The sequence below is a fragment of the Pectinophora gossypiella genome, chromosome 1 (genome assembly GCF_024362695.1).
Source record: "Pectinophora gossypiella chromosome 1, ilPecGoss1.1, whole genome shotgun sequence".
NCBI lineage: Eukaryota > Metazoa > Arthropoda > Insecta > Lepidoptera > Gelechiidae > Pectinophora > Pectinophora gossypiella.
In genome coordinates, this window is record NC_065404.1 from 6,359,318 (window position 1) to 6,378,353 (window position 19,036).

The 19,036-nt window shown below is 37.9% G+C and overlaps 1 protein-coding gene across 6 annotated transcripts in view; it reads right to left on the reverse strand.

The window, feature by feature from the left end:
- Window positions 1-19,036, reverse strand: part of LOC126368306 (ral guanine nucleotide dissociation stimulator) — a 41,896-nt gene that overhangs the window by 4,925 nt on the left and 17,935 nt on the right. For 3 of the 6 annotated variants that reach the window (XM_050012239.1, XM_050012215.1, XM_050012221.1), the window contains 3 exons: window positions 8,718-8,822; window positions 2,314-2,465; window positions 547-657 (listed from right to left, as the gene is read on the reverse strand). In XM_050012239.1, coding sequence (XP_049868196.1) covers window positions 547-657; window positions 2,314-2,465; window positions 8,718-8,822 — 368 coding nt within the window. Of the gene's footprint in view, window positions 1-546; window positions 658-2,313; window positions 2,466-8,717; window positions 8,823-10,556; window positions 11,251-16,821; window positions 16,955-19,036 lie in introns of those variants that run through there. The other 3 variants (XM_050012227.1, XM_050012231.1, XM_050012246.1) reach the window with 3 other exon arrangements.

The window sequence follows — 19,036 nt, forward strand, 5'->3', positions numbered from 1 at the left end:
CATGTCAACTACATGTATAAACGGATACCTAAGGAAACACAAGTAAGTATATACGTATTCATATTGTTTCTACAATATACCACAATTATGATAAAATATGTAATAAATATAGAAAAATAAACAGCCTTTACAAGTCCCACTGTTGCTGGGCAGATTTCACCTCAATCAACCGAAGGCCATGGGTTGGTGAAGGTGTTTGGACCAATGGCTTAACAAGCCTTCCGAAACATGAATAAAACATAACATAAGCTCACGACTATATCCCAATTGCGGTAGTCAGAGATACATCCAACGCCAGATGAACTAAGTACCCACAGCTCACCGAGCTTTCTGTTAGACCAACGCGCAACGTGATAGGTGGTGAGCCGTCTCGTCGTCTATAAAGGTCGAGCCAATTGTGTTAGTGAAAACTTGACTTACGATAAATTAATTGGTGAAAGTCCAGTACCGGGATTCGAACCGGCGCTCTCCGATTGAGAAGTCAGCTGGTGTACCACACGACCACAGATACAAAACACATAAAAATATTTTATAAATGCTACTTACTTTCGGTGTTGTTGCGAGGTATCGACAGCTGAGGGCACGACCTCCTCCGCGGCCAGAGCCTCATAGCGGCGCAGGAGCAGGTCCAGCACTCGCCCACACTCCGCAAATGAACTGAAACACCACATACATTGAACTATGAGTATGTTATAATACAAACTACTCACAGTAAACCAAAGTCTTAAGACCTAAGTAAATAACAGACCCATTGCCTATTTACAAATCACGTTGGACTGAGAATTCTATGAGATTCCTACGGGCCTAACAAAATATCATATGAATCAATGTCAATCCGACTCATTTGTTTTATATCTTCGTTTGTGTTCGACTGAGCTTCGCGTAACTGGTAAAGATTGTAACTTAACTAGGCGTTCTGTAATATTAATTGATATTGTAAGTACTTATTTCATTTTTTTCGCAATCATAGTTTTCAATCCTGACATTGCTCAATAAGAAATAACGAATCGTAAAGTCTCCTAAAGCGGTCTACCGACGGTAACCGCAGGGAAATTGCTCTCTCACGACTTCAGGAAGTAGCACTAAGTTTATAAAGAAACATAATTGGATTACCGACTAAACTTTTCAACGTCTAAATCGAAGTAAAGTTTCTAGCAATAAATCACGTATGAAGAATAAATAGCTTACGTAAATAGCGTCTATACAGCTACTAATATTAACTTAAATAACTTTTTCCTAGAATAGAAATATTAAAAAATGAAAAGCTAATAAAAAGGAAAAGAGATAGATGGAAGAAGTAGATATTTCCATCATAAAGTAGTAGTAGGTATTTTAAAAACAAATCCGAGGGCGGAAATGAAAACTTACAACGTCTAAAATTATAAATAAAGAAAAAGAAAAAGCAGAAAAACTCTATAGAGTTTGACCTGCTTTTCCGAAATTTCAACTTTTCCAAGTCGTATTTTTTCCAGGGCGAAATTGAAAAAAATGGTTCCCAACAAATTCGCCAATTATCAAAACTCCAATTCCTTTCCAGCCAACCAGGTTAATGACGACCAAATGACTCGACTAGGAGGAGGCTTAGTGCTAACTCCCGGACAACTTTTCGGATTAAACTTCCAAATGGTCGGACTATCCCCGTAATCAACCAGAAAGGGAGAGCACACGCCACCATACTGCCCTTTGCAGGTCTGTGGAGATATATAGGCTATATAAATCCCTCTCTCAACTTCCTGGCCCATTCCCATTTACTTAGGGCCGGCGCTCCTAATTATTCGTCACCAAGCCTGCCGGTCCTGGGTGGTCTCGGGTCATATTTTTGCTTTCTGGAGATCCCTCTTCACGACTGCCATCCAGGTAAGACAGGGTCTACCGCGTCCTCTTGGCATGGCGTTCATCTCGAACACTTCTCTTGTCATGTGGTCTAATGGCCGACGCATGGCATGACTATACCTCGTCATTCGCTATATTTCGCTATATTAAGATCATGACTATTTCCTGTTTGGGTAGGCAGAGACTACGGAATTCCACTTACAATGATCCTGGCACACCACTTTCGCTTCTTCCACTTTCATGAAATATTTCATATACGTAATAATATGCTTGTAGGGTTAGAGTACCTTTCTTTAAAACATCCTAGATCTAATCGGGGTATTTTAGAACCCTGTCGCACTATCATATTTGACATTTAATGAGACTTACGGTTTAATTTGTCAAAAAAGATAATGAGACATGGTTTCAAATTGTATACATATTAGTGCTCGTGACCGTAAGCCTAGGCCTATATAGGTTATATATAAATATGAAACATACCGGTATGTGGCGAGAAAGACATTGACGTAAGTGGACTCGAGCTCGCCGTCGTCAGTAGCCAGCGCCTCCACCAGCCGCTCCACCGTGCCCGCTTTCACGAAGCGCACGCGCACCGTCTCCCACTCCAGGTGGGATATCTCGTCGTCTGACTCCTGCAAACAGATGATAACACATTTTAATATAATTTTATTAACTATATGGGACTTTTACCCTGTAAAACGCTTGGATTATTTCCAAAAACACGCCGTTGGCAAATCCTTCCTACCATACACATATATTTATAACGTAATTTTTCCTAGTTTGGTTAGAAGATTACGAGCTGATCACGTGATTGTCCGAAAGTAAGATGGTCCATGCTTCGGAAGGCATGTTAAGCCGTTGGTCCCGGTTATTATTTACTGATGTAAGTGAGCCATGAACTCTGTCAGAGGCCTCTTTGGCGGCTTAATAATAACCCTGACACCAGGGTTGATGAGGCTGGTATTTCACCTCACAACCCACAAGATAGAAGAAGACATAATAAGAAAAGCGTCAATATAAATGAATGAAAATCCCAATAGGAACGCCTTGTCCATGTGAGTCATATTGGAACTTATTTTGTAAGAAAATTTTCTTGCATGGATAAAAACGTTAAAAACTTATCATATCCAAACTTCTGCCGAAATCATGTGCTGATACAAATGTGGACAAGGCATTGGAGGTACGTTCAGACCTTTTTTTTGATGTGACTTATTGTAGATTTGCCGCAGATGGCATTAACTATTTGGCCGGACAAATGGGGACGTCCTGACCTTAAACACGTCTTACGTAAAGATCTCATACTTATTGTTTCCATAACATCTACTTACGTTTTTATTTAAATATTCCCAAATTAAAATGTAAATTCGTAACCTCTTAAATAAGCTGCAAAATGATGAATGTAAAATTCAAATAGACCTGGATGCGGTGTGCCTTTATTAAGTATTCATGAGGTTAGAATGAAAGCGAAAAACTGAAAAGCTTTCTGAAAATCGTCCTACGAAAAATACTTCACAAGTTCCGCTTACAATATTTTATTGCATGCTTTTACAATGTATCAAAAGACAACGCATTTTTTTATGTTTTGTAAGATTGAATGTATTTATGATTAAACATTTCAGTTTTCAACAATCTCACGAAGAGAAAATTTAAATCGAAAAAAAATCTGACTCGGATGGGACTTGAACCCGCAGCTCCGCAGGTCCTCCTCCTTTCCATGCGAAATTCTTTCGATGTATGTATCATATATGTAACAGCCTCCGTCTAGTGGTTAGAGCGTTCGGCTCACGATCTGGAAGTCTGGGTTCGATTCCCGATGGGGACTTTGTCAAAATCACTTTGTGAGACTGTCCTTTGTTTGGTATAATGACTTTTCAGGCTTGATCACCTGATTGTCCGAAAAAGTGAGATGATTCCGTGCTTCGGAGGGCACGTTAAGCCGTTGGTCCCGGCTATTAGCCGTAAAAACACGTCCACAAACCCGCATTAGAGCAGCGTGGTGGAGTATGCTCCATACCCTCTGCAGTTGATTGAGGGAAGGCCTGTGCCCAGCAGTGGGATGTATATGGGCTGTTTATGTTATGCTATGTATGTATGTATCATCATTAAGTCGATGCTGGCGCCATCTATCCAGAATATTGAGTACTAATATTACTTTAGACCGACAAGTAATCTGTTGTAGATGTTTTTTACCTAAAGAAAAGACAGTTGATTAAAAGCGCACAACTTTTTATTCAATGAAAAACTTAATCTCTTCGTTTACTTAATATTTCAGTAGGCTTAGATACGAGGCCGAGCCATAAAACCTGAGTAGAATGTAGAGCATTAATTATTACGTATAGATGAACAGTATTCATGCCTGTAATATAAAACATGAACAGAATATAATATTTAAGAGTAAGTAATAAAGAAACAGTTAATACATATCAACGAAAGTCTTATAAGTACTTACACATAAAACTTACGGTCGTAGTACCTACATGGGGCGGACAGAGCCAAAAGTAAGTAGCTAGAAAATAACGTAGAGTCGCTTTTGATAGGAATTCCTATGATCACAGATGATCACAAAATGGTTAATCAGGGACCATCACCGTTATCATTGTTTTACGAGTACTATGTTTTTACGACAGGCGTCGGAAAATAATATTATTTTGTCGTTATTCGCTCTCAGTCCACCATAGAAGCGTTCATTACGGTTAGTGTTACGTGTAGGAACATCAACAGGTGACTCGATAACATCTTACAAAAGAACAAGATCGCGGTCGATGTCCTCTTAAGTGTCAATATTTGCTGAGGAAATAAGGAAGAGGATATCGTCACATACTTGATAGCTTGAACTTGAGATTTTACTTATAAGCACACCCCGGACACTTCATACAAACAACCTCGTTTTACACAGACACCACACATTGACGTTATCGTACACGCGCATCTGTGTGTGTGACATCTGACGCCATACGATTCAAGTCTAAACTGTGTTCGAGGAGGGGTGAGGTAAACCTAGCTCAGACGCTGGTGGGGGGCGGATTATTCCTTATTCTATGTTATAAGTTAACGTTAATTTCTATGTATTACTTATATTAGTTAAGCATCATCTGTATATGTACATCCTAACACACGTAAAATATATTTATTATTATGTACCTAGTAGTAAGATGTTTATCCTGCCATGTGTCTAGGTGAGAATATATTAGGATATAATCTTAAAATGCTGAACTTTACCTAGGATTGTATCTGTTTAAATATAAATAAATAAAAAAAGAGGAAGAAACAGCTGAAACGAAGCTGAAGCTGAAGAAACGGCTGACTGATCGGTCAAAGCACAGCCGGGGTTTAGGGGTCTAGAAACATGAAATTTTCTACAAAGGATTCTTAAGAAACATAAGTGAAGCCAAGAAGAGATTCAAATTCAAAAATATCTTTATTCAGTAGGTAACATAGTTTCACTTTGAATCGTCAATTTTTACATAACGAACGTCTCATCCGCCTAAAACTACTGCAGCTTCTCACAACCTGTATAGTCGGGGAAAAGAAGCTGCAAGAAAAACATCGGCACAGCGCCTAGACGCTCTTTAAAAAAAATAAACATAAACTTAAGATTTGAGGAGCTCGGTGGCGCAGCGGTAAACACGCTCGGTCTGCGATTGTTGAAGTTAAGCAACTTTCGCAAAGGCCGGTCATAGGATGGGTGACCACAAAAAAAAAGTTTTTTTCTCGAGCTCCTCCGTGCTTCGGAAGGCACGTTAAGCCGTTGGTCCCGGCGGTTAATAATCATCAATCCGCACTGGGCCCGCGTGATGGTTTAAGGCCCGATCTCCCTATCCATCCATAGGGAAGGCCCCAGCAGTGGGGACGTTAATGGGCTGATCCTTGAAACAAATCTAATGAGCTACAATTGTCGTCCATCCGGTACGCCACTATGAACGTTAGCATAAAACAATGGTTATACGGCAAATTGTTGCCCAGTTTACACATATTTTACGTTTAATGGCCATAATACTATTCTACAATTATCGCTTATCTAGTCATAGATCTGAAATCTCGTAGGAAATACTATACACATAAAAATAACAAAAGAATTAAAGTTGTTATGTTTATTATGATTTATTGCTTTCGGCTAAATACTGATGGTGATGTGAACAAGGGAATTATTATCATTCACATACTTACGTCGCGAAAACAGATTACGGTCAATAAAAAATATAAATTTAATTAAATTCTTGATTACCTAATGGCTTTTGTGGGGTCATATGGGTGATAAAATAAGAAATAGTACACTACTACTAGTAGTATACCACTATCACCCTAAGGGTGCCTGGCAGAAATTGCTGTTTAGCAATAAGGCCGCCTATTGTGCTTATATTTTTATTCGTATGTTTATGTCCTTTGTATATATCGTTGTGCAATAAAGTATTATTTATTGATTGATTGAAATAGTATGATAAGGGTGTGTTGTGGTGTGAAAGAAAATGTAGTGATGAGAATTGAAAATATGCTCCGATAGTTCAGACTTGTACAGATAATGATTGAACGAAGACTTAAGAAAAATATTTATGATTCTGGTGTAATTGATCGGGTGGGAAGAGGAAGGCCTAGGCGTATATACCGCTATCAGATCCAGGATGTTCTAAACAAGGGCCAGGGGGGTTAAAATGGCCACATCGAAGCAATTCATCTAAGAAAGCAATAATGCAATTTAACATTTGCGCATATAAAAGTAAGTGCGCAATGCAAACAAATGTCAAAAAGCAATATTGCTTTCTTAGATGAAGTGTTTCGATGTGGACATTTTAACCCCCCAGGTCAAGAATACTCTAAACTGGCGACATAAGTCTCTGATGAGAGTGGAAGAAGTATGGTGTGTCAGGATTGTAGTAAGTGGAATTCTGTTGTCTCTGTCTACCCCAACGGGAAATATGCGTGATGTGTGTGAAAAACTATCGTCAGGAAACGTCCTCCAATCACACTTAGTTTAAAGTCCCGGTTTATCCAGATTGTCGACCATAATATTAATAGTTTACCATGATAGCAGTTAAAATCCCTAATTTATTTTGTGTCCATATATCGGTTGAATACGTGCGTCTTGTTGCTTCAACGTTTTTATAAGTTAATGACTTGTTTACATCCACTATTAATGAAACAATATCAAGTATCTATTACTAATTAGTAAAGCTATTAGACTTAAACGATCATATTTTTGGCTAAACCCCAAAAATGTTGCGAGGCAAATCAAATGATTATCTCATATTTATAGAAGGCTATGTACGTAGCAACTAATAAGTCAATTCAGTACTTCTTTCTGGAAGATTCTAATAAAAGATGTCTTTATCAGAGAGGAAGCTGATATTTGTCGTTAAAGCCATACTATATCTGATTTAAAAGCGATCCTTTTTACTTACATAATTACGAACTAGTAAGTAATATAAGATCTTGGCATAAAGGTAATGAATTACAACATACTTATAGATTGTTATATAATATGAAATAATATATTATGAAACTCCTTTCGATTTTGCACCGTTTTCAATCCAATAGTAATTAAGTATTCGTAGGTATATCACATCTGTGGCCCACTTACGTATAATATTACCTACTGCATAATATATCCGCGCCCAACTTTTTATGTCGCATGATAGCATCGCTCTTTCATAATTCGTAATCGTTTTGAATAGATGTGCACACAAGCTTCTGCATCTAAATAATATCCAAGCAACAAACAAGTAGATTTCAATTTCAGACATCTAATAATTATTTCTATAAAAAGATCCAATAAGTGTACCGTAAGGTATATAGAAATCCATATTGAAAAATTCTTTAATCAAAATTCTGTCATCGGGATTCCATCAATTCCGCACTTGACAAGGAAAAAACGAAGTTTCGCTTGATAGTCTGTCCATATGTCTATCAGCTCAACTTCTCTGCGTTTTTCTATCATGTTCCAAAAAAAACGATACACCACTTTTCCCTATATTTTTTGCGAATGATTTCAATTTATCCCTGTCCTTCCCACCGAAGATGAGAAGGGTTTCTAACTTACGGTTAACCTTTATAGATGCTAAAAATAAATCATAAATTCTAGAAGATTATTCCATTGCAATGCCTTGTGTAAAAAAGAATACTAAAATTAGTATTGGTGTATATTTTTCCGTACTAGGAGGTAAGACTAGGCCCTACGATCTTAGCCTAACCCTCAAATGGGCAAAGGAAAAAACAAAGTATATTTTTTGTATGGACCGTGGTGTGAGGTGTATCATGTGTCAAAAATATTACCCTGCGCTCATGACATGGTGGATGTTAACAAAACTATGCTGGTAGAACATAACACATGTCGTTGTAGAAACAAAGAAAAGACAAACACAAAATATTATGATTACTAAGATTTTTTCATACCAAAGACCTTGCCCAGCCTGTGACGTACAATACTAACAACGTCAGCATAAGTTTTACCATTAGCTGATAGTAATATTATTGCTACCTGCCGGATCATTAGGCTGGGTTAGGTTAGGTTAAAAGACAAAGGAATATCACTTAGTACATCCTGACATACCGTTTTCGCTTCATCTACTCGCATGCATGCTCGCCAGTATAAATAAATAAAAATAAAATGAAGAAGAAAAGAAAATTGGGATAAATGTTTTCTTGTCACTGGTTGCCTGGAAGAAATTGCTGCTTCGCAATAAGGCCACCAGATTGTACTGTATCTTTGTACTGTATTTTTCTTTTCTTTGTTTTGTATGTTGTGTGCAGGGTCATAAAGTATATTTGTATTGTAAAAGAAAAGAATAGAGAAGGTATAGAGTAATCTTCACTTAGTCTTTGAAACATCCTGAATTTGATCGCGGTATGTTCGTCGTAAGTAGGCATCTATATTATAAAAGTAGACTCACACTGGAAGCGCTGCGCGTGGGTCGGTGGTAGCGCACCTTCTTGAGGTAGACGGTGTAGATGGCGCCGTCGACGCGCTCCTCGCCCCACAACCGCCATGTCGGCTGCTGGAACAAACCACACACCGGTCAACACAAGAGGCGACACCTCATAATGGTACTGATAAAAAATATTCCATCATCGGCATAATCACTATGCCAAGGAATGTCACGAGACTTTGACATGTCTAATTCTAAGTATATTGAATACAATTACTATTGTAAGATCCCAAGGTCCTGGGTTCGATTCCCGGTGGGGACATATCACAAAGATCACTTTGTGATCCCTAGTTTGGTTAGGACATTACAGGCTGATCACCTGATTGTCCGAAAGTAAGATCTTCGGAAGGCACGTTAAGCCGTTGCTCCCGGTTACTACTTACAGATATAAGTACGTAGTCGTTACATGAGTCATGTCAGGGGCCTTTGGCGGCTCAATAGCAACCCTGGCACCAGGGTTGATGAGGTTTCAACAACCATAGGGGTGTGGGTTGTGGTTGGTTACGATAGAAGAAGAAGAGAAGAGAGTGTCTAGTCGTTCCGTCGAATATAATGCAACTAATAACACATAACATACCTAAGTATTATTAATAAACCTTGATTGAAATAAGAAGTGTCAACTATTTTGTAAGAAACCGCAAATAATTCCCGTAGTTTAGTGAATCGCAAAAAATATTACAAAGACTATCGATATAGGCCGATATCTACCTATTAGATACTATTGAAATATTGGCTATCGATAGTCCATTATCGGTAGAGAATACTACAAAAACATTTCCCGCTCTATGTGGAGCCAACTAGTCCTTTGCAAGCTTTCAGTAATATATATCAGTTTAATAATATTCACTTCAATTCGGTCGGTAAAGTCGAAACTTATGATAAAGTTATTAATATTTATACATATCGCATTAACATATGCCAAATAACTATTAATATTGATAGAAGGTGAACGACACAGCTTCTGAGTACGAATTATGATCAAAGTCATATCAATATACTTACTGATCTCTCACTTAGTAACGGATATTACGTTTCTGCGATAAGGTAGTGTAGGTAATTAAATATATTACAATAATAATTATAGTGAACCTACTAAGTATGGTTATCTTACCAATAAGCTGCTTTTTGGATTTCTTATTTGATTGTAATTGATTACATTATATATATTTTTTTTTGTGTTCAATAAAGATATTTTGTTCAATAAGTATTGTAAACCTAATAAGTAGTATAGACCAGGGGGAATTAAAAAGGAATTCATTTAACCTCTTAACGCCGAGATTTCCAGACACAACAGTTAAACAATGGGTTTTGGATTTTAAAAGAACATTCGTTCTTACGACTTTAACTTTAATCTTACAGCAATTTTGCTATTTGACATATGTTTTCATTACGCACTTACTTTTATATGTGCAAATGTCAAATTGCAATATTGCCTTTTTAGATGAATTGCTTCAATGTGGCCTTTTAACCCTCCAGGTAATAAAACTTGTACGAAAATGATTTGGATACACTGCACTACTTGATCAAGCCAGATTTAGACACACAAACATCGGAATGTTCGGCATACACCGATCGTACATTTAACTTATTTTCAAGTATTTCGATGAGATATCTTCTTTGCTTTTCCCATAACTCAAGTAGAGTAAACAAGAAAAACGAGCCGTCATATCGATCAGACAGTTGGTATAGAGGTAATATAATAAATGCGCGTGTAATGACGTCGCATACAGTCGCCAGTTGTATTGGATAACGTCATTAACGGCGATAACTGTACAACTTTCTTATAACAATGGGATTTCTTACATAATCATCGTCGACGTTATCAGCGAACAGCACGGGTTGGGCCTTACTGACGCCGCAGATCCTCCACATGGCCCATGACGTCACCGTCGCACTCCGCCGCTCAGGCTCTCAACCACGTTTATCGCTACCATCACGGCATCACTTTCACTACCGCACCAACACCACGCATCACATTCGCATGTAAATCGAATGATTCCTGCAATTGGATCGATCTGACTCGAGTACTAGTATGCGAGCGCGCGTGACGCGGTGAAATCGCTACACGGCACACTTGCAGGCATCCGCCTCAGCACCACTTTCTGGTAACTAAGTATGTCCTGGCGTTTAGCACAACCGTAGAAAAGTATAACTTTGTCAAAAGGCAGCGTTTTACCAGACAATGAAAACCGTTCCTAATTAATGCTTTCTAAATGAATTCAACACGCTGCTCGGTCTATTAACCTCAGTTATTCAAACCACTATTTTCACTGCAATCGTTATGAAACGAATTTGCATATTACATCAATATCACATAATCGGTGCACTATCAACTTTCACACTGGAAAACACGTGTGTTCCTTATGTTCTCATAGCTATTACGTGATGGATGGATATAGGAAGATGCACGGTATTAAAGTGTTTTTGATTATTTGTGAATATTTTGAAAAATATGATTGCGAAAGAATAAAAACGCGGTGGCTGTGGTGCGCGGGCGCACAACGACTGCTCTCTCGCGGAGAGATCGCGTGAAAAACTCCAATAGAGCACGTCAATGATTGCCCGACGTACTTGCGATCCAGGTGCCTTCGTATTCTTCATAACAACGCACGCCTGCAAATGTGTGTGAACCGCGCTTAATTGGCTTAACATGTGAAACACGTTCTGCTGCACATGTTCTAAATAAATCTCATTTTCTTACATACACATTCATACATAACTCATGTCTCAGACTAGGACTTAGATGGACAAAGCTTCCATTACGCAGCCACAAAAGGTAACAAGTTTGTTGTTTTTGTCTTTTAATGACGTGTATGGTAACAGGTTACCGCCGTCTATCACCTATGGAACGTCTATCATGATACTCGGTAGACGTCTTGATACCTACCTTATACGAGATTACAAGCTTGGGATAATATGCAGCATACGTAGCAAGCACGTTGATCTGAGGGGCTAAAAAGGCCACATCGAAGCAATTCATCTAAGAAAGCAATATTGCTATTCGACATTTGTTTGCATTACGCACTTACTTTTATATGCGCAAATGTCAAAAGCCAATTTGAATGGCTTCGATGTGGCCATTTTAACCCACCTTTTATTTTGTTTTTCACAGCACACGCATGAAAATAACAGATGTTACCAACGCACTGGTCGTAATTACATTTAGATCCGCACATTACGTCACTTACGCATTTTATTTTCCAACACACGTAGCTAGAAGTAAATTAAATAAATGTGCCTAGGCTTAACGACATACCTCGTATTCACGAACAGGAGAGAGAACGCGAATAGACTTCAGATGAATGAAAATTATAAACAATTTGATATCAAGATTGAGCAGTTGTTTATGCGGCGATCGCGTTTGCGAATTATATAACCACGCGTTTAATATACCGTCTAGTCTACTGAGATTTAATAGAAAGTTCGTCTTACTAGGAATTAATAGATATCTACACTCTTCTCATGAATACATAGATACACACATGGAGTAGATAAAAGAGGATGGAAAGGCCCTAACGCGTATTTTATATGAGAACCATTGACGCAAATAGATAACCACGACAACTCCACTGCTTCTCAAATTCCATAGCCACTTTACCGACAATGTTCCTATATTTTATGTGGTAAGGAGCATTTTTATTAATAAGTACTTTACGTAAGATACCACATGCACAAGTATTTTTGGATAAATAGCCGATAATACTAAGGATTTTAGCTTTCTTGTGATAAGGAAGTATATGATAAGGAAGGATCTTTTAAAATATTATACGCAGAGCTTCGTGGCGTCGTAAAGGTTGCGGACGAGTGGAGTGTAAAGTTGAAGTACTTATGAGCACTAGTACTACTACACTACTTGTACTTATTTGCTCCTCGTACTTCAACGGCGCGACTGGCACACTCCCTTGTTCCTTCCAACCCCTTTATTTTATTCCGTGGATGCACACATACAATAGTATGAACAAAAAGGAAGGGTACAACTTACAGCTATATATGGGCAATCTTCTCAATAATTTAAGTATACCAATTTATTTACCCTCCCTGCAATGCGTTTCGGAGGTATGTGATAATATGTCCTAATCTGTATTGAACTGGTTTCCCTTCGCGGATTGGAAGGTCAGATAGGTAGATGGATTTGTGAAAAATATCGGACCTATTGCATCTTCAGATTAGTTAAGCGGGCCCCGTGCGCTCGGAAGATGACAATGATTTACCCTCCCTGCAACCTACCCGATTATTTTTTTCTATACTTATATATACTTACAGCCAGTTTTAGTTTCTATTTTCATGTAAGACACGTTTCTTTATTGATTCCAACGACGTCAAGAGTATACCGTAGATTATATTTTTGTCCCTAACAACACATTGAGCATGTTCTTAATTTAAGTGAGTTGTTTCTATAAATAGAAATGTTGCTTCTACTTTCGAATAAAGCATTACGGTGTCCTATACCCTCAATTACTTACTGTAATAACTTTGACAAATATGCCCCCCTATTTAGGCATCGTTTTAGCTAAAACACCGCTTGTAGCCAACAGCCGTCGAGGTTCTAAATGACCGACATTTGTTACTGTCCCACAATATTTACATTGTGACGGCACTACATGGACTCAGGATAATTAAAGAGAGAATCTTAGCCTCGGTTAATAAGAAAAACTTGTGCATTTATAAATTAATAAATAAGATTGCATATGGCGTCGCACATGCGACGATTAAAAAAATGTTTTTGAAGGAATTTAAACTTTATATAAATATTTTTTTTTTTTGCTTTTTTTGTATCCGTCAAATCAAATGCAACATGTGAAGTTATAGGTGCTTATAGAAACCTGTGCATTTAATTGTTGCTGAGAAATTTAAAAATATGACACAATTATAGATACGAACCCACCTTATTTAAACTCAGAAAGAAATCTTCCAAAAAAGTTCCATTTAGTGCCGAATGGAAAAGATCAATGACACGTCTCATATCCATCACATGCCAGAAACTCATCGCACGTTCATTTATGATTCAAATATTCCACTAAACATATTCAACACTCAAACACGTACAGATAAACACTGTGTAAGTACCTGATTCAGATGTAAAGTATTATCGAATCAAATTGCAGTCGATATGCGCGCGCGCAGTCAATCGAGCGATTAATTTCCCCCGTCCGACATCAATGCACAGCCAAACAATCAAATGAAATCAACACCTATTCATAAACATATTATTTACGTGCACGTTAGGATGAGACAATTTGACGGGTTGATAATACCGAATGAACGGGCCGGTCTTTTTTGATATTAGAATCTCTTTAGACGTAACCTCTTTTTTATGAAGTTGACAAACTTGGATGCCGAAGATTTTTTCCAACAATAAGTTTAACACCTTATGAGTTCGTAAATTCGGTTGTCGACCACAAAAAAATAAATACAAAAAAAAAAACAACACATACATAAGATAATTTAAACTCACGTCTATATTTGGAGATACATCCATCACAAGGTGAACTAAGTTTCCGCGCTTGACATAGCTTTCTGTTAGACCAACGTAATAGGTGACGCGACTGTAGATTTAAAATCCAAGAACAAAATGTCTTCCAAAGTTCTACCCTAATAATCACAACCGTAAAATATGAAAATCTTCTACGAATTGTTGAAAATGATCCGTGTAGTCAGAAATTCAAAACGGTGAAGTTTATGAAGACCGACTTCAAATCGTTAGTGATTCTGTCTGTAAAAGACTGCCACTGTATGTAGTTTCCTTAACCTTACCTAACTCTTACCTTAGCAATTTCTTCCATACTACCATAACAATGCTTCAAAACGACCCACAAAACACTATATTTCCAAAATTACAGCAATTTCTGTATGTCGCAAACAAAACCCGAATTCAATTCGTTTATTTTATAACCACTACGAAATGACAATATGACCCTGTATTTCTGAACAAAGTGGAAATACTAGATACATTTCAGTACTAGTACTACACTAGACATAATACTTAGTTCTCTACTAAATAGATAGAAGCGAGACGCGCCGGCAGCCACAATGGCGCCAACCAACCTGCGGCGATCTTTCAATGTTATTATTCCATCAAAGTGAATCTACCTATACCAATGAAAACAATATATTTCGTTATTCAAGCCACTACCTCACCTTTAGGTCAAATGTTGCTCGGTCAATATATAAAACTTCAATATCAAATAAGCTATGGTATGAAACATGACACGGTGATAGCTGGACGAAATCGAAGTACTTGCTTGAAAGTAATTATTATTTCAGATAGAAATTACCCACGAAGCAATTTGAAATAGGATGATCGAAACATTTATTATTGAAAATATCTTCCCTTGGATATTTAATGGTGATGTTCGTGGAAAGCACTTAGTTTGTTTTACTATTGTGTCTGGAAACCTCGGATTTATGAGGTTATCCTCGTAAATAGTAAAGCTATGGAGTTTGGATTTTAAAAGGACTGTCGGCGTTACGACTGTAAAGTCAGAAGTAAAACACAAGTAAGTACAATTAATTTTGTGTGAAAAGGTCTACAGATCGATCGGCCATCTAACCACAGTAGATAATTGTGTGGGAGCCCACGCACTGGTGACCAAGGTCCGGTGCAATCGTTTGAAAAATTGCTCTCGGGAAACTCCCCCTTAGAGCCTACCCTCATCAAAGTCAACCCCTTTAACGAAAAGTACACAAAGTTCGAGGACAAAGTAAATCCTAGCTAACTGATTAGTGTAGTACAAGTTTTGAAGTTGTGAGCGCCCTTTCGTGCTCCCGGTTCTCATTCATGTTTTGTACCCGATTTTTTCCTTATCCGTATTTTTATTTAAGTAAGTACCAGAAGAATCATCAAGATGAAGTTACATTTCTAGAGCTTATTTAAAGACTAAGTAATTAGTAAAGCTACTTTTGTGTAACGCATCTGTGTCCTGCTGTTGCTACGTACTGAGCAAAAATACCTATGTATCATACTTATTTAAGGTATTTACCCAAACGATGGAACATCTTACATCGTGTCCTGCGCGTCCAAACACCTGCACGCAGAGGGATATATCTGATGAGCGCTGCAGATAGCGCCATAGTTCTTGCCAAGTTTTGGGCCGATACTATTTAGTTTGCCATCAACACGATAAGAAAAGATACTTACATTTAAAAAAATCACCGTCTCTTCCGATTAGTTCCGATAAAATATTACGAATTCTACGGCGCAACAATCACATTCGTTGCTCGTTTGTATGGGAAATTTGCTTATAATAGTATCGATCGAGCTTGCAGCGCAGTCAGGAGGTCTAAAAATAGGATGGCGCGTTACGGAGCTGTCGCTGCCAGGCTTGCACCTACCCGGTACAAGCTTCCCAATTAGCTGTCAATCCTATGTCCGGCCTCAAAGGCAGGTAAGCACCACACGTCAATGCTAACCCACTCCAGCAAAGGTCGCCTAGGAGATATTTTCACCCGTGTCAATTTTAGTACACTGACATTTAAGTATGTAACCCTATTTAACCTACCTTAATAAAATCTTTATTTTAGATCGCTTCTATATTTATAACTTGACCGTAACAGAAGTAAACTGCGATATAATAACAGTTCTCATTTGTTTATGAGTCATCAAATTATACGAGTATGAAGCAGTAAATGAATAAAGAATGAAACAATGTTTACAGCTATAGCTATCGCTAGTATACTTATATATCGATCTCGGTCCTTCAAATACCTACCTCCTACTTGTAAACTCTACAAAAGTTTCACACAAATCGTGTTCTTCAACCACATATGCAACTTTTGCAATTTCTACATCCAAGACCACACAAAACATGACCAACGACAACGGCCTTCACTACTATAGAATACTGATCTGCGGAATTAATGGTAATAATGGCATTAGCCTTCTTTGAAAAAGGTCTTTAGCCGACGTCTCGTGTCACACACTAATTTAAGAGCCACCCTCTTGTCGGTAAGTATAGCATTCTCCATTCTTGACGTCTCGTGTAGATAAACAAAATGCATAAAAATGCTTAATAATGGTCCACTTAAATTAAAGCGTTGCAATTAAAAAACATTATTATATTCAACTTACTCCGATCGAATCTCGTCTCGACCTCCGAGGAAAACATAATTTTAAATTACGTTCGGTTATTTTCTGGCACATCTCATAAGAGACACTGCACATTCAGAGCAATAATCGTAACAAAATTAATGTACGAATGTCAACACACCACGCCGGATAATGATTCAATTGCGATCTTGAGTCAGAAATTGGAATTTTTCCTTGTTATTCATTCGTCACTATGTACGGCATAGACGTATATACGCATTACACATTTTGTATCAATTCGTTACGTATAAGTACATGAAACTTCAACTGAAACACAGAAGGTGACGTAAAATTCTGATCACAATTGTTCACTGTGACGCGTACACGACATTATCTTACTTGCATTCCAATCAAATCAGTTTTATTTATCTCTCACCAACATCTAATCTAATCTAATCTAGCCTACAATATCCCACTGCTGGGGAAAGGCCTCCCTTTTTGCTTTAAATTGTTTGCGGTCCTGTGCATACTCCAAGTCGTAACGCCATCACTTTCGAGGTTCATCACGACGCCTGTACCCGTCATGAGGCACCCATTATAACAGTAGCTATGTATAATATTGGAGATTATTTTTGGTGAAGGTTCTCGCAACCTTTATGTAAGAGCAACATGCGAATTTTACGTTAGATGCGTTTATAGGGACTTAAAAGTTTATTACGCGATCCAAAAATAGAAAACCATCACAGGCCGTGTCTCGCCTCCCGCTTAATCGGATGCGTCCACCCCGTCCCACAACACAATAGGCTATCGTGTAGGTATACCTATACTATATGCCTATCATACAGCTCACCGGTGTTTATTTATATATATTATATACCTTTGGAAAGCCAAGCGTTTTTACGTTATGGATTCAGATTTCACGTTTTGTTATTTTGTAGATTCGTAAAAGCATAAAAAACATGCGGTTTTCCTTCATTTTTTAAATATTTCGTTTTCTTTTCCTTGAATCAGGGAAATATGATTATTTTTGTTTGATCATTATTATTACTTATTTAATAAATAAGGATGAAAGTTAGGTAAATAACACGAAAAGATCTGCTGAGTGTCGAACAAAACGTTTTTGTGTGCCTGTTTACTTAAAAACCAGATGCCTTTAAGGAAAAATCTGTGTTAAAAATAATGTAGAACTTACGATAGGATGTACTTCTGAGGATTTGTGAGCTATAAGATGCTTGACGCATATAGCGTTGCACCTATTTCTATTATTAGTACATTATTAATAACCTCCTCTACATATATTCAAAGTAAACCCCTACAACTAGATTTACTTCTCCAAGCAATACGATCGCTTCCACCCTTGGGCACGTTACCACTTCTCGATAAAAGGTGAGTGCACTCACTTTCATACCCCATAATGAACGGGAAACCCGACCGGGAAATCCAGCTCGCTTTTACTAGAATATCCCAGTAATTGCGACCTTACAAAGAAAGGCTCGTAATACACACCTAGATACCTAGCGTAGGTCGTGGTAGTCTGCCGTACCGCATGGTTGATTTTATACTGGCATACGAACTATTTATAGGAATATAGGTACGTAAGTTTTAATCTTATGCTACAGGAAAAAGAGGATATAATCGTAAAGTGCAACGAGCGAAACCAAAATTAAAAAGAATACTTTGATTTCGACTCGATTGCCATGTTCCGCAATCTGAGTTTTTACTGAAATATGGTTGCTACATAATACTACATAATGCTTCCGTTTATGGCAATGTTTGCATTTTTGGCTGGTGCCTAAGTAATAATTAAACATTGTCATGTTCGGTACGTTTAAATTTTTGGTTTCATATGCATAATATACAGATTTCGGACACAAACACGAATTCCGGTTTCCCTCTTTCAGCCAATCTTCACGGAGAAACTTAAAAAAAAAAAGAATAGTAACGCCATAGCTAGAAACAGTTGTTGTATGCGCAAAAAATGTAAGGAAAGAAGTTGACAATAGGTGGAAGTGTTTGAATATAGAAGGCGAAGTCAGAGGGCATCGTGCGGGCGGCTGCCGTGACGGACGCGCTTGGTCGCAGGCGCACCCTCGCCGAACCGAACGATCGCCGTCGTCGAAACTAAAGAAACACTCCTTTTAATAGCTTTGTTTTTGTCTTCGTGTGCTTCGGTACATTTCAATGTATCGTGGCTGTTACGACTTGACAGGTCCAATCTTCACGTTACGTGAACGGGCCCCGTGAACAATGTGTGAAA